The sequence below is a fragment of the Zootoca vivipara genome, chromosome 15 (assembly GCF_963506605.1).
Source record: "Zootoca vivipara chromosome 15, rZooViv1.1, whole genome shotgun sequence".
Taxonomy (NCBI): domain Eukaryota; kingdom Metazoa; phylum Chordata; class Lepidosauria; order Squamata; family Lacertidae; genus Zootoca; species Zootoca vivipara.
Genome location: NC_083290.1, coordinates 11669121 through 11685349, shown reverse-complemented (window position 1 = coordinate 11685349; position 16229 = coordinate 11669121). Strand labels below are relative to the sequence as shown.

The following is a 16229-nucleotide window of genomic DNA, read 5'->3' as shown; positions in this document are numbered from 1 at the left end:
AACATTTTGTGAATCTAAGTTTGGCCTCATACTTCAATATGAAAATGAGAGTACCCCTGAATATTTTTTGGGGGGAAAAAAGCACTGCTTACTCCCATGAGCACACGAAAGCTCATACCAAAATAAAAACTTAGTTGGTCTTTAAGGTGTTGCTGGAATGAATTTTTTAATTTTGTTTCGACTGTGTCAGACCAACACGGCTACCTACCTGTTCCCATAAAAATGAATGGGTAACCAATAAAAAACATCAGGGAAGTATGTGCCTTTAGTGTCATGGCCGCCGCCGCCAACCCAGACACGGGAGATTGGGCCACGTGACATCTCCTTGTGGAAGCTTGACGACAGCCTCTAGCCTATCGTGTCATGGTGTCCCTTAGGAAGTGGTCGTTGTGCACGCGCAGAGCGAAATGAAAGCTGAAAGGCGTGCAGCGCTCTCTAACGAAGGCTGACTAGGGGAGAGGGGGCGGGGGAGAAACCGAACTGCCTCTCCTATCATGGCTACTATTGGGATGAAGCTTCTGCGGCTGCGCAGAGCGTTCTGTCGTTATCGCGTTTTACGGGCGCTACCTCGGCGCTTGCGCGGACCAGGCACCTGCTTCATTGCCTGCCGTGTCGTGGCCGCGCTTCGACGGAGAGGCGCCGCGCATGCGCAAGGCGAGAGCCCGGGTGAAAGGCGAAAGGTGAGCAAGATGGCGCTGCCCATGCTGCAGGTGTTCCTGTCCCTGGACCAGATGCCGTAGACGCGGCCGCGGAGGAAGCGATGGGGCCTCATGGGGGGCTGCTGCAAGTGTGCAAGATTCGTGGCGCCCGTGGGGCTGCGCTGCTGTCCCCAGAGCTCCAGAGGAGGTCCAGGGGGGCGCTGCTGGGGCTCCATCGGGGAATATGGAGCTTTTCCCGGAGAACTTCTCCGGGGCTGCTTCTGAGGCCCTCAAGTGACGCCCTGGGGCCCCCTTGGACGCCCCCTTGGTCTCTGGGCCTCCGCGGAAATGGATTGGTGTCTCCCTGGGGCCTGGCCTTGTTCTGCACGAGGGGTCTTTTTCAAGGGCCTCTAACAAGGACGCAGCTCCCTCCCGGTCTCCCATCTCAAAATCCCCAGCAAGGCTCGCCACGCGGCCCCTGCAGGGCCTTTCTTGACCTCCCCCTGAGGCTTCCTTCTGAGGGGCTCTCCAGAGGCTTGGCAAAAGCAGCCGGGAAGAAGAGCATCAGGGACATCAAAGAAGCTGACGACGCTGCCCCCATTTTCCAGTACGTGGGGAAACAAGCCAAAAGGAAAGACCGGGTGTTTGTTTGTGGTTTCTGTTTCTCGGGGGCGTTGGGAATCCCCACCTTTGTCGTGCCTGACCGTGGGTTCAGGAGACGGAGGATCCAGCCCACTCCTTATCGCCTGGAGGTGGATGACAAGGTGAGTGGGGGGAGGGGAAATGAGGAAGCGGGGCCTCCTTTTTAATTTGGGATGCTCAAGAGGCATCGATGGGCTGATAAAAGCATCTTTCCTCCTTATACCAACTGCTGCCATGCATCAGGCAGAGCCAAGATTGCTTAGAGTGGTGGCTACAATGGTAAACCAGCAGTGAGTGTTGGAAGATTCAGGACAGACAAAAGGAAGTTCTCTTTCTTTCTCTGAATAGCAGTTGCTGGGAATTCCAGGTTGGGAGAGTGCTCTTGTGCTCAGGTCCTGCTTTTGGGCTCCCCATCTGGTTGGCCACTGTAAGAACAGGATGTTGACTAGCTGGGCCACCGGCCTGATCCAGCAGGCCAATTTGTATGTTCTTATGATCAGTTTGGTCTTTGCCAGGAGCAAGAGATCACTTTGGCTTGTGCCCTGTCTTCGTTTATGGAGATCTAGCGATGTTGCTGAGTCCTTTGTTTCTTTTATCAATATCAACATCTACAGGTGAAACTCGAAAAATTAGAATATCGTCGAAAAGTGCATTTATTTCAGCAACACAACTTAAAAGGTGAAACTAATATATGAGATACAGTGGTACCTCGACTTACGAAGACAATCTGTTCCGCGGTCGTCTTCGTAAGTCGAAGTCTTCGGTTCTCGAAGTGCCCGTTTATTTTTCTGAGTTTCACCTGTACTTGTATCTCATTTTGAAAGATTTCCTCTGCTGCCTGTGGCTATGGATTCACCCTCCTATCCTCCAGAACGACCGATGTCACCAAAGTCTGGGGCACGGGCCTCAACAAGGACTCCCAGATTGGGTTTCATCAGAGCAGGAGAGATCGCTGTAAGTCTGTGAATATTTGGCTGGTTTGAAGCTTTGTATGCCCTTGTACCTTTGGTCCTGTCATTTTTATTTGAGGATAAAATATCCAACTTATCTGTTGGGCTCCCTGCATCCTGCCCTTCCAGTCCTGATGGGCATCACCCAACCATTAGCCTCCCAAACCTTATCCCACAATTTTTAAGGTTCCACAACACCTGTTCTTGGTTTTGCCACAACAGAGTTGCATGGCTACCTCTGGGACAAGCAGTCATGTTTGTCTGCAATAATTCCTGTCCTTTCTTTCGTTGTATATTTTATAAAAGCTAAAGGTTACGAATATGTCTTGGAGCCGAGTCCTGTTGCACTGCCCCTGGACAAGCCGCAGCAGACCCGAGTTGTGCAGGTTTCCTGTGGGAGAGCACATTCCTTAGTGCTGACGGACTCTGAAGGAGGTATGGTGGAACTCCAATGAGGTTCTAAGGAGGGATGCTGTTTGTAGTGATCTCCCCCAGGTTTTTGATGGGGGGGGGCTTCAAAAACTTGCCCTACCTACTCCCGCTGCAAAACTATCCTCAATTCTAGAAATGATTCTAGAAATGACCACAGTTTAACCACAGTTAGTGGTTCAGGTGACCAGCCTAAAACAGAATTGGAAGCTTCTGATCTCTGTCTTGTGGCCACACTTGATGAAGGGAGGTAGGAGCCCAGTGTGAAGGCTAGACTCATTCTGTACTGCTACGCCATTGCTTAGCATTGTGTCCGAACTCAGCCTTGAGGGGTGGTACTTGATTATCCGTCTGATGGCATCTCATAACTTTGTTTCAGTCTTCAGCATGGGCAACAATTCCTATGGGCAGTGTGGCCGGAAAGTGGTTGAAGGTGAAATTTACAGGTGAGATGATCTGCTCTGTTCCAAGCATGTCTGCTTCTCCAAATGTATCCCCTAAGGCAGGTCTGTCACAATCTGAATGAGTTTTAGGGTGATTTGGGAAGCTCCGTTCTATCAGATGATTTCTCCATTGGGACCAGTATTGCCTGTTCTGACTGGTAGCAGTCCTCTAGGGTCTTGGGGGTGGGGAGGAATAGATTGTTCTCTCTCTCTTTTTAATTTTTTCTTTAAAGAATTTTCCAACTTTTCCCATGCATACACATTGTTATTACCTTGTTAGATAATAGGGTGTTAGAGGTAAGAGTGTTCTCATACCCTGCTTCCTGAGGTTTTTTTCCAGGGATCGAACCCTTCTGTGTACAGAGCGTGAGCTCTGCCCCTAAGGCCCAGAGTGATTTGACAATGAATCCCTCTTCCCAGGGAACTCTGGGAATTGTAGCTCTGTGAGGAAAATAAGCAGCCTCCTAACAACTCTCAGAACCCCTAATGAACTACAGCTCCCAGGATGCTTTGGGGAAAGTCATGACTTGTTAAAGTGGAACCATAGTACTTTAAATGTATAGTTCAGACGAGGCCTAACAAACTCCCTAACCCAGGAGTTGCTAAGGAGATGTCGCTGGACTCCATTTCCCGTCAGCTCCACTGAGCAAGATGGAGAGAATGGGGTGCCCGAATAACTTGAGGATGCCCTGCAGCCAAAATCATATTTTTCTACCCAACATGTTGGTTATATGAATTCTGCCTGAAATTAGGTCGAGCATCCCTGTCCTTGCTTGATGTTCTTATGCTAAAATCTTCATCCTGCCTTATAGGATGCAGATAGTAAGAGCCACTTAGAAGAACTGTATGGGAGACATCCCAAAACTTGAGATAGATAGGTCCCCCCCATCTAATCAATTAATTGAGTAAATCCTCAAGTAAGATTTATTTAATTTCATGACAGCCCCAATTCCAAGTCATTGTTAAATTGAAAATAACTCTGTGTGTTTGCCAGAAAGGTGGTGAATTTAAATGTGATTCTCTACAAAACACGGTTGAAAATTAGTATGGCATAAACCCTAATGTGGTTTAAAAATGATCCAACTGTGCAACTTCTTGCTGGCTTACTTCACTTTCTTTTGTTATGATCTCTTCCTGGCCACATACAGTGAGAGCCAGCTTATTAACCGCCTGCCGCAACTTGAAGATAGAGTTGTCCAAGTAAGTAGCCTGTTTGAATTTGTATACTATTCTTATCGCCATCATTATCTGCTGCTTTGCATCTACAGGCAACTCCCTATTTACACGGGGGTTACATTCTGGGCCCCTCGCGCATAAGTGAAATTGTCTAAGTGTCAGTTAGCCACCCTCTAAATACCCTTAAATGCCTCCCCTGCCACTCTCTCTGCAATCCAGACCCAAAATCCTGCACTAGAATTGAAGCTCTGGGGCAAGGATGCGTGGGAAAGAGGCATGGCAGCTGTTAGGCAGGGCTGCTGAGCAGTGTAAACAAAGACCCATTGCTCCTTTGGTCTTTTCGAGGCTTCCTCCACCCTCACTAACATCGTCTTTGGGCTCTGGGGAAGGTCTCCTCGTGAGCCACAAGGACTCTCCAGCTCTCCTGTCACTTCCGGGTATGAACTGAATTATTATTTCCTGGCGCTGCACATATGTGGTCACGTGTGAGTAGAACACGCATAAGATGAGGTGGGAGGGGATGACTACTTTTGTGTGCAAGTTAGTCCAAGTCAAACCATTGGTCTATCTAGCTCAGGGCACTGATGGAAGAGTAGTTTAACAGTGAATCCCTCTTCCCAGAGAACTCTGGGAATTGTAGTTCTATGAGAGGAAACAAGCAGCCTCTCGACAAACAGCCGTAACAAACTGCACTTCCCAGAATTCTACGAAATAAGCCATGAAAGGAGCATAAGACTGCTCTAAATGCATAGTGCAGAAGGGACCTGACCATTGAGAGGAGGAACGGAACACACTCTCCCTGGAACACTGAACAGCAGCCCGCGGTGCTGCAACATTTTGTTGCATGATTCCGCTTGCAGTGTTTTAATTCTAAACATTTTTTTTTGTCCAACTCTTCCCCTGCTGTTTTGTGTGTGCCTATAGGTTGCTTGTGGGCAGGACCACAGCCTCTTCAGGACGGAGAAAGGAGATGTCTATGCCTGTGGGTGGGGAGCGGACGGCCAAACAGGTAGGCTGTCCGAAGGGTCCTGCTGGGAAGATGGGGCATGAACCTAGTCTAGAGAGTTTGTTCTGCTCCCCGAGGCTCCCCAACACTTTCTACCTCTCGTGAAAGCAGCACGGTTGAGGCAGAAGGATGCTTGTTCATGGAAAATGGACGGACAATGTACAAAATGGAGGGTCCTGAGAGATCTACATTGGCTCCCAGTATGTTTCCGAGCACAATTCAAAGTGTTGTTGTTGACCTTTAAAGCCCTAAACGGCCTTGGTCCTGTACAGTATACCTGAAGGAGCGTCTTCACCCCCATCATTCAGCCCGGACACAGAGATCCAGCGCTGAGGGCCTTCTGGCGGTTCCCACCCTGCGAGAAGTGAGGTTATAGGGAACCAGACAGAGGGCCTTCTCGGTAGTGGCACCCGCCCTGTGGAACGCCCTCCCACCAGAGGTCAAAGAGAATAAGAATTACCAGACCTTTAGAAGGCATCTTAAGGCAGCCCTGTTTAGGGAAGCTTTTAATGTTTGATGGATTTCTGTATTTTAATATTCTGTTGGAAGCCGCACAGAGTGGCTGGGGGAACCCAGCCAGATGGGCGGGGTATAAATAATAATAATAATAATAATAATAATAATAATAATAATAATAATTCTTATCATTTATACCCCACCCATCTAACAGTCGCCCCAGGCACTCTGGGTGCCTTCCAACATATACTATACAGATGTCAAGGAAATAAGTAGCTATCCTATTTTTAAAAGACATCTGAAGGCAGCCCTGTTTAGGGAAGTTTTTAATATTTAATGCTGTATTGTTTTAATATTCGATTGGAAGCCGCCCAGAGTGGCTGGGGCGACTCAGCCAGATGGGCGGGGTACAAATAATAAATTATTATTAAAATAAGTGCATGGAAATGACTGCCTTAGGGATGCGGAACCTGCAGCTCCCTAGATGTTGCTGGACTATAACTCCCATCAGCTCCAGCCAGCATGGTCAATGGACAGGGATGATGGGAGCTGGAGTCCAGGGGCTTCTCTGAACTATACCCATTAAGAATCAGGGGTGGTGGGGAACACCTGGAGCAACTGAGAATGTTCTTGCAGTTTTGTATGCAGAGATCCTCAAACTGTCCCTGGCCCAGTCCTGGATTTATTTCTTTGGGTAATGGAGAAGGAGACTGTTCTGACCAGGGCAGGGTAACACAAACCTGGCCTTAACTTCTGTCGTTTCCAGAGCACAGCCTCGTCTGCTGATTTTCCCTTGCATGATTTGACTGGTTATAAGGCAAGGCAACAGGAATTAAAACGAGAGTTTTGTACAAGCTTTGAGTTGAACCATCCTGCCCATGACAGTTTATTAAGCTGTCCACTGAGACAAACCCCCCACAACCAAGCAACCTTCAGTGGTCTGTGCAGGGTAGGGAGATGGAAAACCACAGCACTTAATCCCAGACTGTGTATTCGTAGAATGGATTCCGCGAGTCAGGCACATTTGCATCCATCGCTTTCTTCCCCGTCCTTTGCCTTCTGGTATCTCCTTTCTGTAGAGCGTTTCCCAAACTTGGGTCTCCAGCTGTTGTCAGACTACAACTCCCATTATCCCTAGCTAGCAGGACCAGTGGTCAGGGATGATGGAAATGGTATAACATATACAAGGGATTTCCTCTGTTTCCGCACCAGGCCTCGGTCACTACGACATTGTCAGCACCCCTACAAAGCTGGGCGGGGACATCGCAGGTGTGCGCATCGCTCAGGTTTCTACTTACGGTGACTGTTGCCTTGCTGTGTCGGAGGATGGCGACGTATTCGGCTGGGGGAACTCGGAATACCTGCAGCTGTCTTCGGTTACAGAGTCGACGCAGGTGAGAGCAGTTCAGATGGGGTTTGTGCTCCCGTCTCTTGTGTTTGGCAGTAAGGGGGTGAGGATGGGTGTCTCCCCCCCCTGTGATTTTCACGAGGTGCTGGGGTCCTGCTGGAATGTTGAGGCTTTTTTGTGGGGGTTGGGGGGGGGGTTGGACAGCAGTAAGGGTTATGCTTCGGGTCTTGGGCATAGTGGAATTTATATCAGTCCAAGTTCAGGATAAGCAAATCTATCAGTCTCCGTTTCTTGTTTTTTGCGATCATAAATTTAGTTCTCCACATTTCCACATAAGCTTGCATTTTCTTTAAGCCCTTGTGAAAATTCACCAGCGTTTTAGAGTGCATTTTTTTCTAACATATACATTTTGGAGTACACAATTTTGCCCTAAAATGCACATTTTTGTCATTTCCCTTAATATTGTGCATCCTTAACGTGTTGCCTTGAGCTGATGGGAGTTGTAGTCCAGCACTGGAGGGCGTCAGTCTGAGAGAGACTGGGTTAGAACATAAGGGTCTGGTGGATTCTGTTTCAGTATATCTGACAAAGTGTGCATGCACACGAAAGCTCATACCAAAATAAAAACTTAGTTGGTCTTTAAGGTGCTACTGAAGGAATTTTTTTATTTTAAAAAAGGAGGTATTAAATTCTGGAACTATAAAATGCAGAGTATGGGTGGTGGTGGAGGATATTGGTTTTTTAGGCAAACATGCTTTCAATTGCTCTTCTGTTCTCGCATCCTCAAATGTCAGTGTGAAACTCTTGTCACTGAACCAAACTGTGGAAGACTTTTTTTAAGCCAGTGTGGTCTTCTGGGGCTCAGATCTGCAAGGCCAGGGTTCAAATCCCCACTCAGAGGTTTGAAGCCTACTGGGTAACTTTGGGTGGACTCCCAGTGACCGACTCAGCCTACCTCACAGGGTTGTTGTGAAGAAACAGTGAGGATAGGCAGTGTGTATGTCACCTTGAGGAACTTGGAGGAAAAGCGTGACATACATAAGAGAAGACTCCCTGGAAAAGACCCTGATGTTGGGAAAGATGGAGGGCACAAGGAGAAGGGGACGACAGAGGATGAGATGGTTGGACAGTGTTCTCGAAGCTGCGAACATGAGTCTGACCAAACTGCGGGAGGCAGTGGAAGACAGGAGTGCCTGGCGTGCTATGGTCCATGGGGTCACGAAGAGTCGGACACGACTAAACTACTAAACAACAACATAAATACACACACACACACACACACATATATACACACATATATATATGAAACCAAAACCACATCTGATCATTGTCTCAAACTTCCATGTTGCATAGGTTAATGTGCCCAGACATCTGCCCTTCAAGGTTGGGAAAGTGAAGGAAGCTGCTTGCGGAGGGACAGTCAATGCTCTCTTAAATGGTATGCCCAACACTTTAAAAAATCTGTGATTTAAAACATTTGCATGATACTTCGTGGGAGAAGGCAAGGAGGCCAACAGTAGGTGGCGCCAGAGGTAATGAAAGACAGAGATTCAGAAAATGCTCTAGAAGGGGGAGTGACTCCTGTATGAGGAAAGGTTGCATCATTTGGGACTTCATAGTTCAGAGAAAAAGGCAAGCAAAAGGTGGCATGATAGCAGTTTATAAAACTATTATGTGTGACCTGGAGGGAGTGGATATAGAAAAGTTTTTTCTCCTTCTCTCATAACACTGGAACGCATGGGATGGGGAGGGAATAGTTCAAATGAGGGGAGGAGGTGGAACAAGTTGACTCGGTTGGATAATGGATCTGATGGACATGGGGCGTTACAAAGGACTGAGCGTGTTAACACCGAGCCTCTCTTGAAACCCAACCCAGAGGAAGGCCATGTCTTTGTCTGGGGCTACGGGATACTTGGAAAAGGACCAAAGTTGATGGAAACGGGTACCCCCGAAATGATCCCACCCACCCTGTTTGGCGTCTCAGACTTCAACCCGGACGTCCGCGTGGCTCGGATCCGCTGTGGACTCAGCCAGTTTGCTGCTGTCACCAGTAAGTGGCTTCCAAAGCATTCCTGGGCATGGGGACTCACAAGTAAGTCTTAATGAGGTTTAGTTCTAGGATTTAGCAGTCTCGGGCCAGGGAATTTTCTGCCCCTGCCTTTTTCAAGTCTGAAGAGCAGTTTCTCTTTCCCCTCTTGCTTTTTCCTGTCAGTTTTCTTGCTTCCCACAGTTAATCCCACAGTTAATCCAGAGCAATTTTTGTAGTTTGCATCTGTTCCCTCTGCAAGTCCCATTAGTGCTGATTAATTAACACTAGAAATTGTGGACATCCAATGAAGCGGCTGTTTGAAGCCCTAAACGGCCTCAGCCCAGTATACCTGAAGGAACGTTTCCTCCCCCATTGTTCTGCCGAGGGCCTTCTGGCAGTTCTCTCACTGCGAGAAGCAAAGCTACAGGGAACCAGGCAGAGGGCCTTCTCGGTAGTGGCACCCACCCTGTGGAACGCCCTCCCATCAGATGTCAGGAAGATAAAGAATTACACAACTTCTAGCAGACATCTGAAGGCGGCCCTGTTCAGGGAAGTTTTTAATATGTGACATTTTAATGTATTTAAATTTTTTGTTGGAGGCTGCCCAGGGTGGCTGGGGAAACCCAGCCAGATGGGTGGGGTACAAATAATAAATTATTATTATATTATAACAGATAAAGTTTAAACTATGGAACTCCCTCCCACAGGAGGCAGGGATGGCTACCAAACTAGATGTCTTTAAAAGAGGATTGGACATACTCATAGAGGGCTGTCAATGGGTACTAGCCATTATGGTTATGCTCTGCTTCCACAGTTAGAAGCAGTAATGGAAGGAGAGAGGGCTCTTGTGCTTGAATCCCGCTTGCCAGTTTCCCACACGCTTCTGGTTGGCCATTGTGGGAACAGGATACTGGGCAAGAAGGGCTATTGGCCTGATCTAGCAAGACTCTTCTTACGTTTGTATTAGTTTGCATTCAGCCAAGTAAAAGCATTCAGGATTGGAGCTGCCTCGTTATAAACAGGCTTAACAACTGAATGCTTGTCCGTGAGTCCTCTCTGAGTACTTTATTGGCCGAGTTGCTGTGACATCATAGAATGTTCGCCAGCATTCCGACTACGGAAGGTGTTGGCAATAGAACTTCAAAAAACAGCGCACCACCTGAGAGGGAAGGGGACAGTAGTTAAGCAAGAGGAAAACGTAAGTTTGGGGTCTAAAGGCAGGACACGAACAAGGTGGTCAGTGGGCAGAGGCATGGGTTCTGGGCCAGTATGCAAGCCCAGCTGGTGTGTAGTGGGGATGAAGAATGAGGTAGTGAAAGGGAGATGGGGCTAAAGGAAGAGGGTCTGTGTTGGGTTGCTGAATAATAATAATAATAATAATAATAATAATAATAATAAATTTATATAGGACCGAGGTCGTTTAGGGCTTTAAAGGTCAGCACCAACACTTTGAATTGTGCTCGGAAACATACTGGGAGCCAATCCAGATCTCTCAGGACCGGTGTTATATGGTCTTGGTGGCCGTTCCCAATCACCTGGTAGAACACTTGCCACATTCTGGATTAATTGCAGTTTCCGAGTCACCTTCAAATGTAGCCCCACATAGAGCGCATTGCAGTAGTCCAAGCGGGAGATAACTAGAGCATGCACCACTCTGGCGAGACAGTCCGCCGGCAGGAAGGGTCTCAGCCTGTGTACCAGATGGAGCTGATAGACAGCTGCCCTGGATACAGAATTGACCTGTGCCTCCACGGACAGCTGTGAGTCCAAAATGACTCCCACACCTGGTCCTTCAGGGGCACAATTACCCCATTCAGGACCAGGGAGTCCTCCACACCAGCCCGCCCCCTGTCCCCCAAGAACAGTACTTCTGTCTTGTCAGGATTCAACCTCAATCCATTAGCTGCCATCCAGCCGCTGAAAATCCTGATGGAAGGAGGGTTGTATTGGAAATAGTGCTAAGTAATTCAATTTCCCTTGCGCAATGGGGCCTGGCAGCATGACTTCACACACCTGCCTCCCCCCTGCAACGTGTCCTGCTCCTCCCCAAATCTTTTCCAGAGGGTTGAGGAGGGGAGGCAGGTGTGTGAAGTCATGCTGCCAGGACACAATGGTTGGATATTGCCCAGTGTCTGGTCCTGGGCACAAGGCACTTTTATGGTCATGGAGCCCATTCATGGCCCTGCGGCAATGCCACTTGAAAATGTGGTCCAGTTACAATTAAAAACGAAAGCGAGGCAGGCGGACATAATTCCCTGGATATGCTGTTGAATTTGTGTGTGTTGTCTTCCATTAAGAGGGAATTGCAGAAATGGCTTGGCACCAAATGAATCCTGCAGGGGGCAGCTGCTCAATAAACTGCGCTAGTTAGTTACACGGAGAGAGATTAGCCAAAGGAAGATTGGCTCTATTAAAAAAAAGCAGCAGCAGCAGCAAAATAATTATGATTATGGCAGTTTGTCTTTCCTCATCTCCCATCAGAAATATCTACGAGTAACTAAGATGTGTTCCATCCTTTCATTTAAAATAAATAAATAGGTGGAGGAATACCTGTAGTGGCCAATTAAGGAAGTGGATTTAAAATGAATCTTTCTGCCAACAAATAAGCAAACGTCCACCAAGGCCAACTTGTCATCATCACTTGGTATATTGTGTTGCTTTGCAGACCGAGGAGAGCTCTTCGTATGGGGAAAAAATGTCAGAGGATGTTTGGGGATCGGCAGAATGGAAGACCAGTACTTCCCATGGAGGGTAAGGAAGCTCCTCTTTGTCTTTTTTATTTTTTTTTAAAAAAGATTGATCTGCAAGAATTGGGCAGCCATGTTGGGCTAAGGTCCCACATGTGGCTGAAAATGCTCGTGGTTTTCAGGAACCAGAGTCAGGAATAGGTCAGCAATTTTTCAAAACCCCACGGTGTCAGGTGCTGTTAGCTCTTTATTCAAAGAAGCCTAAACAGTGCAGGCCTAGTGGTCAGCGCAACTCTTCCCAGTAAGTCTTGCCCCAAGGAGGCAGTTGTGAGGACTGAAGTTCCCTTCCTTCCAACTGCTCTCTAAGATCTCTCCTCTTCTGCGAGGGGAGACTTTGCGGGCGGGACACGCTCCTCGTGGCAAGCAGGGGGGCGTGTATCGGCCCCCTGCTGCAGCCAATCCCTGCTGCCGCGCCAAGCCTCTGGCTGGCCAATAGGGCTGGCCTGGGGGCGGGGTTTACAGACATTTAAAGTGGCGCGGCAGCAGTGGAATCCTCCTTTTCTCCTGTTGCAGTCCGTGGTGGCATGCAAACTGTGTAACATGGATGGCCATGTTGTTGAGCACCCTGAAATTCGGTTCAGCGAGGCAGCTCTCTTCCGTGATGATGGCGTGCATCTTTCCAATCAAGGAAATGACATCTGGCTAGCTGATATCACAAGAAGCATTAGGGCTTGGTTACAGCGGTGAGGGTATTGGCGGCGAGCCTCTTGGCTCGGGTGGCGGTTAGGCATTGGAATATGGAGTTGTCTGGTGTGTTTGAGGACTGGTTGTGGCCATCATCCAACCCTCCTCTTATAGGGGTATCCCCTTAAGGGATCCGGCGGTCGTGGATCCCGTCCGATGCCCTGCTGAGGCTAGGGCTATGGCACGACGCCCAGTGACACCAGAGGGAGCTTTCAGTTGTATTTGCATCAACAGGCTCCTCCCTCGGGGTGTTAACCTTATATGACCCCCCGCTGAGCGGGGTGGAGTCATGCTTGCTAAAGTGTCCAATGCCTAAGCCAATACCTCTCACTTGCTCTTAACCAATAAAGTTGTGGCCTTATTTTACCCCTTTAACTCAAATCCAGGTGTCACTGTGTCTTCATTTCCCGCGGGGGGCGGGTCCTCGAACCGCAAGGCTCTTCTCCAGAGTTTCTTTCCCCCAAGCAGTCGTAGACTGCGTCTGTGCACAATCAATCTCTGCTCTGCCCTTTTCATTTCTCTGCATGTTCTAGGAGACCAGGGTGGGAGAGGGGAGTTGGCTGTAGCAGGAGGGGGAGACCCCCTGGCTTCTTCAGCAGCCTGGCTCATTTCTGTCTCCTGGCCCCCCTCCTCTTCGGCCTCTGATTCTGGACTGGTCTCTGCCCCAGCGATCATTGCCCTCACTGTGGGCTCCCTGGAGGTCTCCAGCTGGTCACTGTGGGAAATGGGTTGTGTTAGAGTTAGATAGGCCTCTGGCCTGGTGGAACAACACTACATGGCTGGTTGCCGTGTAGCCACTCAGCGATGGCTATGCAGCAATGTCAGCCTAAGCCAGGCACCCCCAAACTGCGGCCCTCCAGATGTTTTGGCCTACGACTCCCATGATCCCTAGCTAACAGGACCAGTGCTCAGGGAAGATGGGAATTGTAGTCCAAAACATCTGGAGGGCCGAAGTTTGGGGGTGCCTGGCCTAAGCCATTTCAGTGTGACGGCAGGAGGCGCTGCCTTCCCTCTGGACCTGAAAGATCACAAAGAGGGTGCTTTTCAAAAGGGCGGGGTATGGAAATTCCTCTCCCCCCCCCACTGTTTCTCTTTGGCTTGGCCTGAATTGGGACAGCTTGGAGAATGTTGGCAACCGACTCTAGGAAGTTCCAGAGACATATGCATTCCTGCAGGAAGTCTGCTTCTTTCTCTACCAGAATCCATGATCGCGAAATCTACAGGGCACCTGCTGCTCTGTCACGTGGCGGCGTTGCCATTCCTGGCCTGGATTTGAAGGGCAGCAGCAACAGACGGTGTGCATGTGTAGGTGGTTCTCCTCGACCGACATTCCCACCTCCACCCTCTCTTTCCAAGAAACAGCTCAGGTGGCTGCCAAATTATGCAGCGTTTTGGCATGGAAGGTGGCAAGAGCTGGCTTCCGCTCTGATGGGAGCAGTAACAGAGTTCCTTTTTCATATATCCCAAAATGCGCTGCGAGGCACCTTCCTTCGCTGATGTTTCCTTGTGATGAGGGCTGGCTTTATTGGTCACAGCTGGGGACTTATCCACACTCGCCTTCCCTCTGCTGTTTCTAGGCAAGGACCACACTTTAAAAGCTCAATGAATGAGTGCCCCCTTCTTCCTTTTTTTTCCTTTTTGCTCTATAGCTTTCCCCGCGAGAACTTGCTATTTAAAGTCAAATTGGAGCAAACAGAATGGAAAAGCCAAATTGGCGTTTGCTTCGAAAGAGCCCTAAAGAGCTGGCTTTTGTGGGGAAAGCTGGGGGGGGGGAAGGGGGGACTGCTTTGATTCAGAGCTTTAAAACACAAGACCCTTTCCTGGAAAGAGCAGGGCAAAAGGTAAGAGCAGATAAGGCCCAAGAGACAGACATTTAAAGCAGTGTGATACAATTTCAAGCAATCATGGATCCTGGGAACTGTAGCTTGTTAAGGGTGTTGGGAGCTCTTAGGAGAACCCTATTCCCTCTGCAGAGCTACAGTTCCTGTAGCGCAGGCATCCCCAAACTCGGCCCTCCAGATGTTTTGGGACTACAACTCCCATCATCCCTAGCTAACAGGACCAGTGGTCAGGGGTGATGGGAATTGTAGTCCCAAAACATCTGGAGGGCCGAGTTTGGGGACGCCTGCTGTAGCGGCTTGATAGCAAGCTGTCTCTCTTCCTGGGGAACGCATTCTGTGCCATTCATTGCTTTAAATAATTCTGGTTTCAATTTGCTTTTGTGTTTCTTCTTGCGAAGTTGCTCTGGGACCTTCCTTCCCCCGTGCAAAGTGACAGGCGAATGTGATCGGTAGTACAGGGTAAAATAGGGGGTTGCCAACCTTTGGGGGCATGTGGGCATATTTGGGATCTTCAGATTGTGCCATGGGCGCTGCCCCAAAGTAACTGCCATGGGAGAGGGGGTCGCCTATTCACACATTGCCATGAAAGAACCGTTTCACAGCCTCTCTCTCTCTGTCGCAGAATGCAATATCCCTCTCTGTCACAAACACACACACACAGACACAGTGCTGTTCCCCACAGGCTTCTGCCTGCCTTTTAAAAACCATTCTGCTGGGCTGGTTTCCCAATTGGGTGCTCATGTGTCACCGAGTGTGACGAATGAGCCGAGTGTGATGGATGGGACATGTTGTGCAAAGCAACCAGAGGGCACCAGGTTGGCAAAGCTGGCCAAGGTGCCCTTCCTATGTTGCAGCGCTTTTTCTGATAGCTTACATTTGGGGTGGGCTTGTTGTTGTATCACCACCCAGAACAAAGAGATGTGTTTTATTTTAGCCAACGATCTCTCTTCTTTTCTCACTGCCCCTGCCTCCCTCCCTGCCAAAAATATTTAGGTGATCGTGCCAGGTGAGGTGGTGGATGTCGCCTGCGGTGTGGACCACATGGTTACGCTGGTTAAATCCTTTGTGTAGCAATGCCTGATTGGACAATGCCTGATGACTTGGAACACAACTAGAAATGTATCAACTTTTCCCCGACAACTGGTCTTGGCTTTGGGACTGATGCCTGAATTCCTTGTGAGAGAACTTAACGGAAGTGTACACCATGGCAGCAGGCTTCAGAGGAACGAGGATATGCTTTCAGAGGGACCCTGCGCAAATTTCGGGAGCTGTTCACTCAGGACAATCCTTGGCTGCTCGGCCGTCTTCGTAATGTTGAACTTCCGAAGTGGTTGCTGAGGACTTGGGAGTGCTGCGAGAAAGCCCGCACTGCTGTGCAGTCAGAGCAAAAGGGTTTGTTTACAGCGGGATTGTAGAACACGCTGCTGGTTTTGAAAGATGCTCTTATGAGATGATTGAATGTCTTGCCTTTTTCCTTTCCTTCTAGCGCCCAGCTCTTTAGTGTCCCAGAGCAGGGCTAGGGAAGCTGTGGCTCTCCAGCTGTGGTTGAACTCCAACTCCCATCAGCCCCCAGCCAGTATGGTCAGTGGCAAGGGATGCTGGGAGTTGGGAGCCCAAGCACGGCTGGAGCGCTGCAGGATCCCTACCTCGGTGGAAAGCAACCGCTGAAGCTTTTGATGAAAAGTTTCATCGTATCCCTGGCTCCTTCCTTTCACAGATCTTAGCTCTCACTATGCACTACACCCAGATACAGAACATATTCTATCGTGCCATTGAACATGGGCTTGTCGATTCTCCTGGCAAATTGCGGTTTAGCAATGTGTCAGAACCTGTGTAAACC

General features: G+C 49.0%; 1 protein-coding gene across 1 annotated transcript; it reads left to right on the top strand.

Annotated features, from left to right (window-relative positions):
* Nucleotides 1-673: 673 nt before the first annotated feature.
* RCC1L (RCC1 like) lies at nucleotides 674-15843 on the top strand. Its single transcript, XM_035139927.2, has 11 exons — nucleotides 674-1402; nucleotides 2105-2234; nucleotides 2537-2665; nucleotides 3039-3105; nucleotides 4251-4302; nucleotides 5203-5287; nucleotides 6953-7134; nucleotides 8442-8526; nucleotides 8965-9138; nucleotides 11783-11868; nucleotides 15383-15843. Exons 1-11 carry the CDS (start codon nucleotides 761-763, stop codon nucleotides 15458-15460), a joined length of 1710 nt encoding a protein of 569 aa, XP_034995818.2. The 5' UTR covers nucleotides 674-760; the 3' UTR covers nucleotides 15461-15843.
* The last annotated feature ends 386 nt before the right edge of the window (nucleotides 15844-16229 follow it).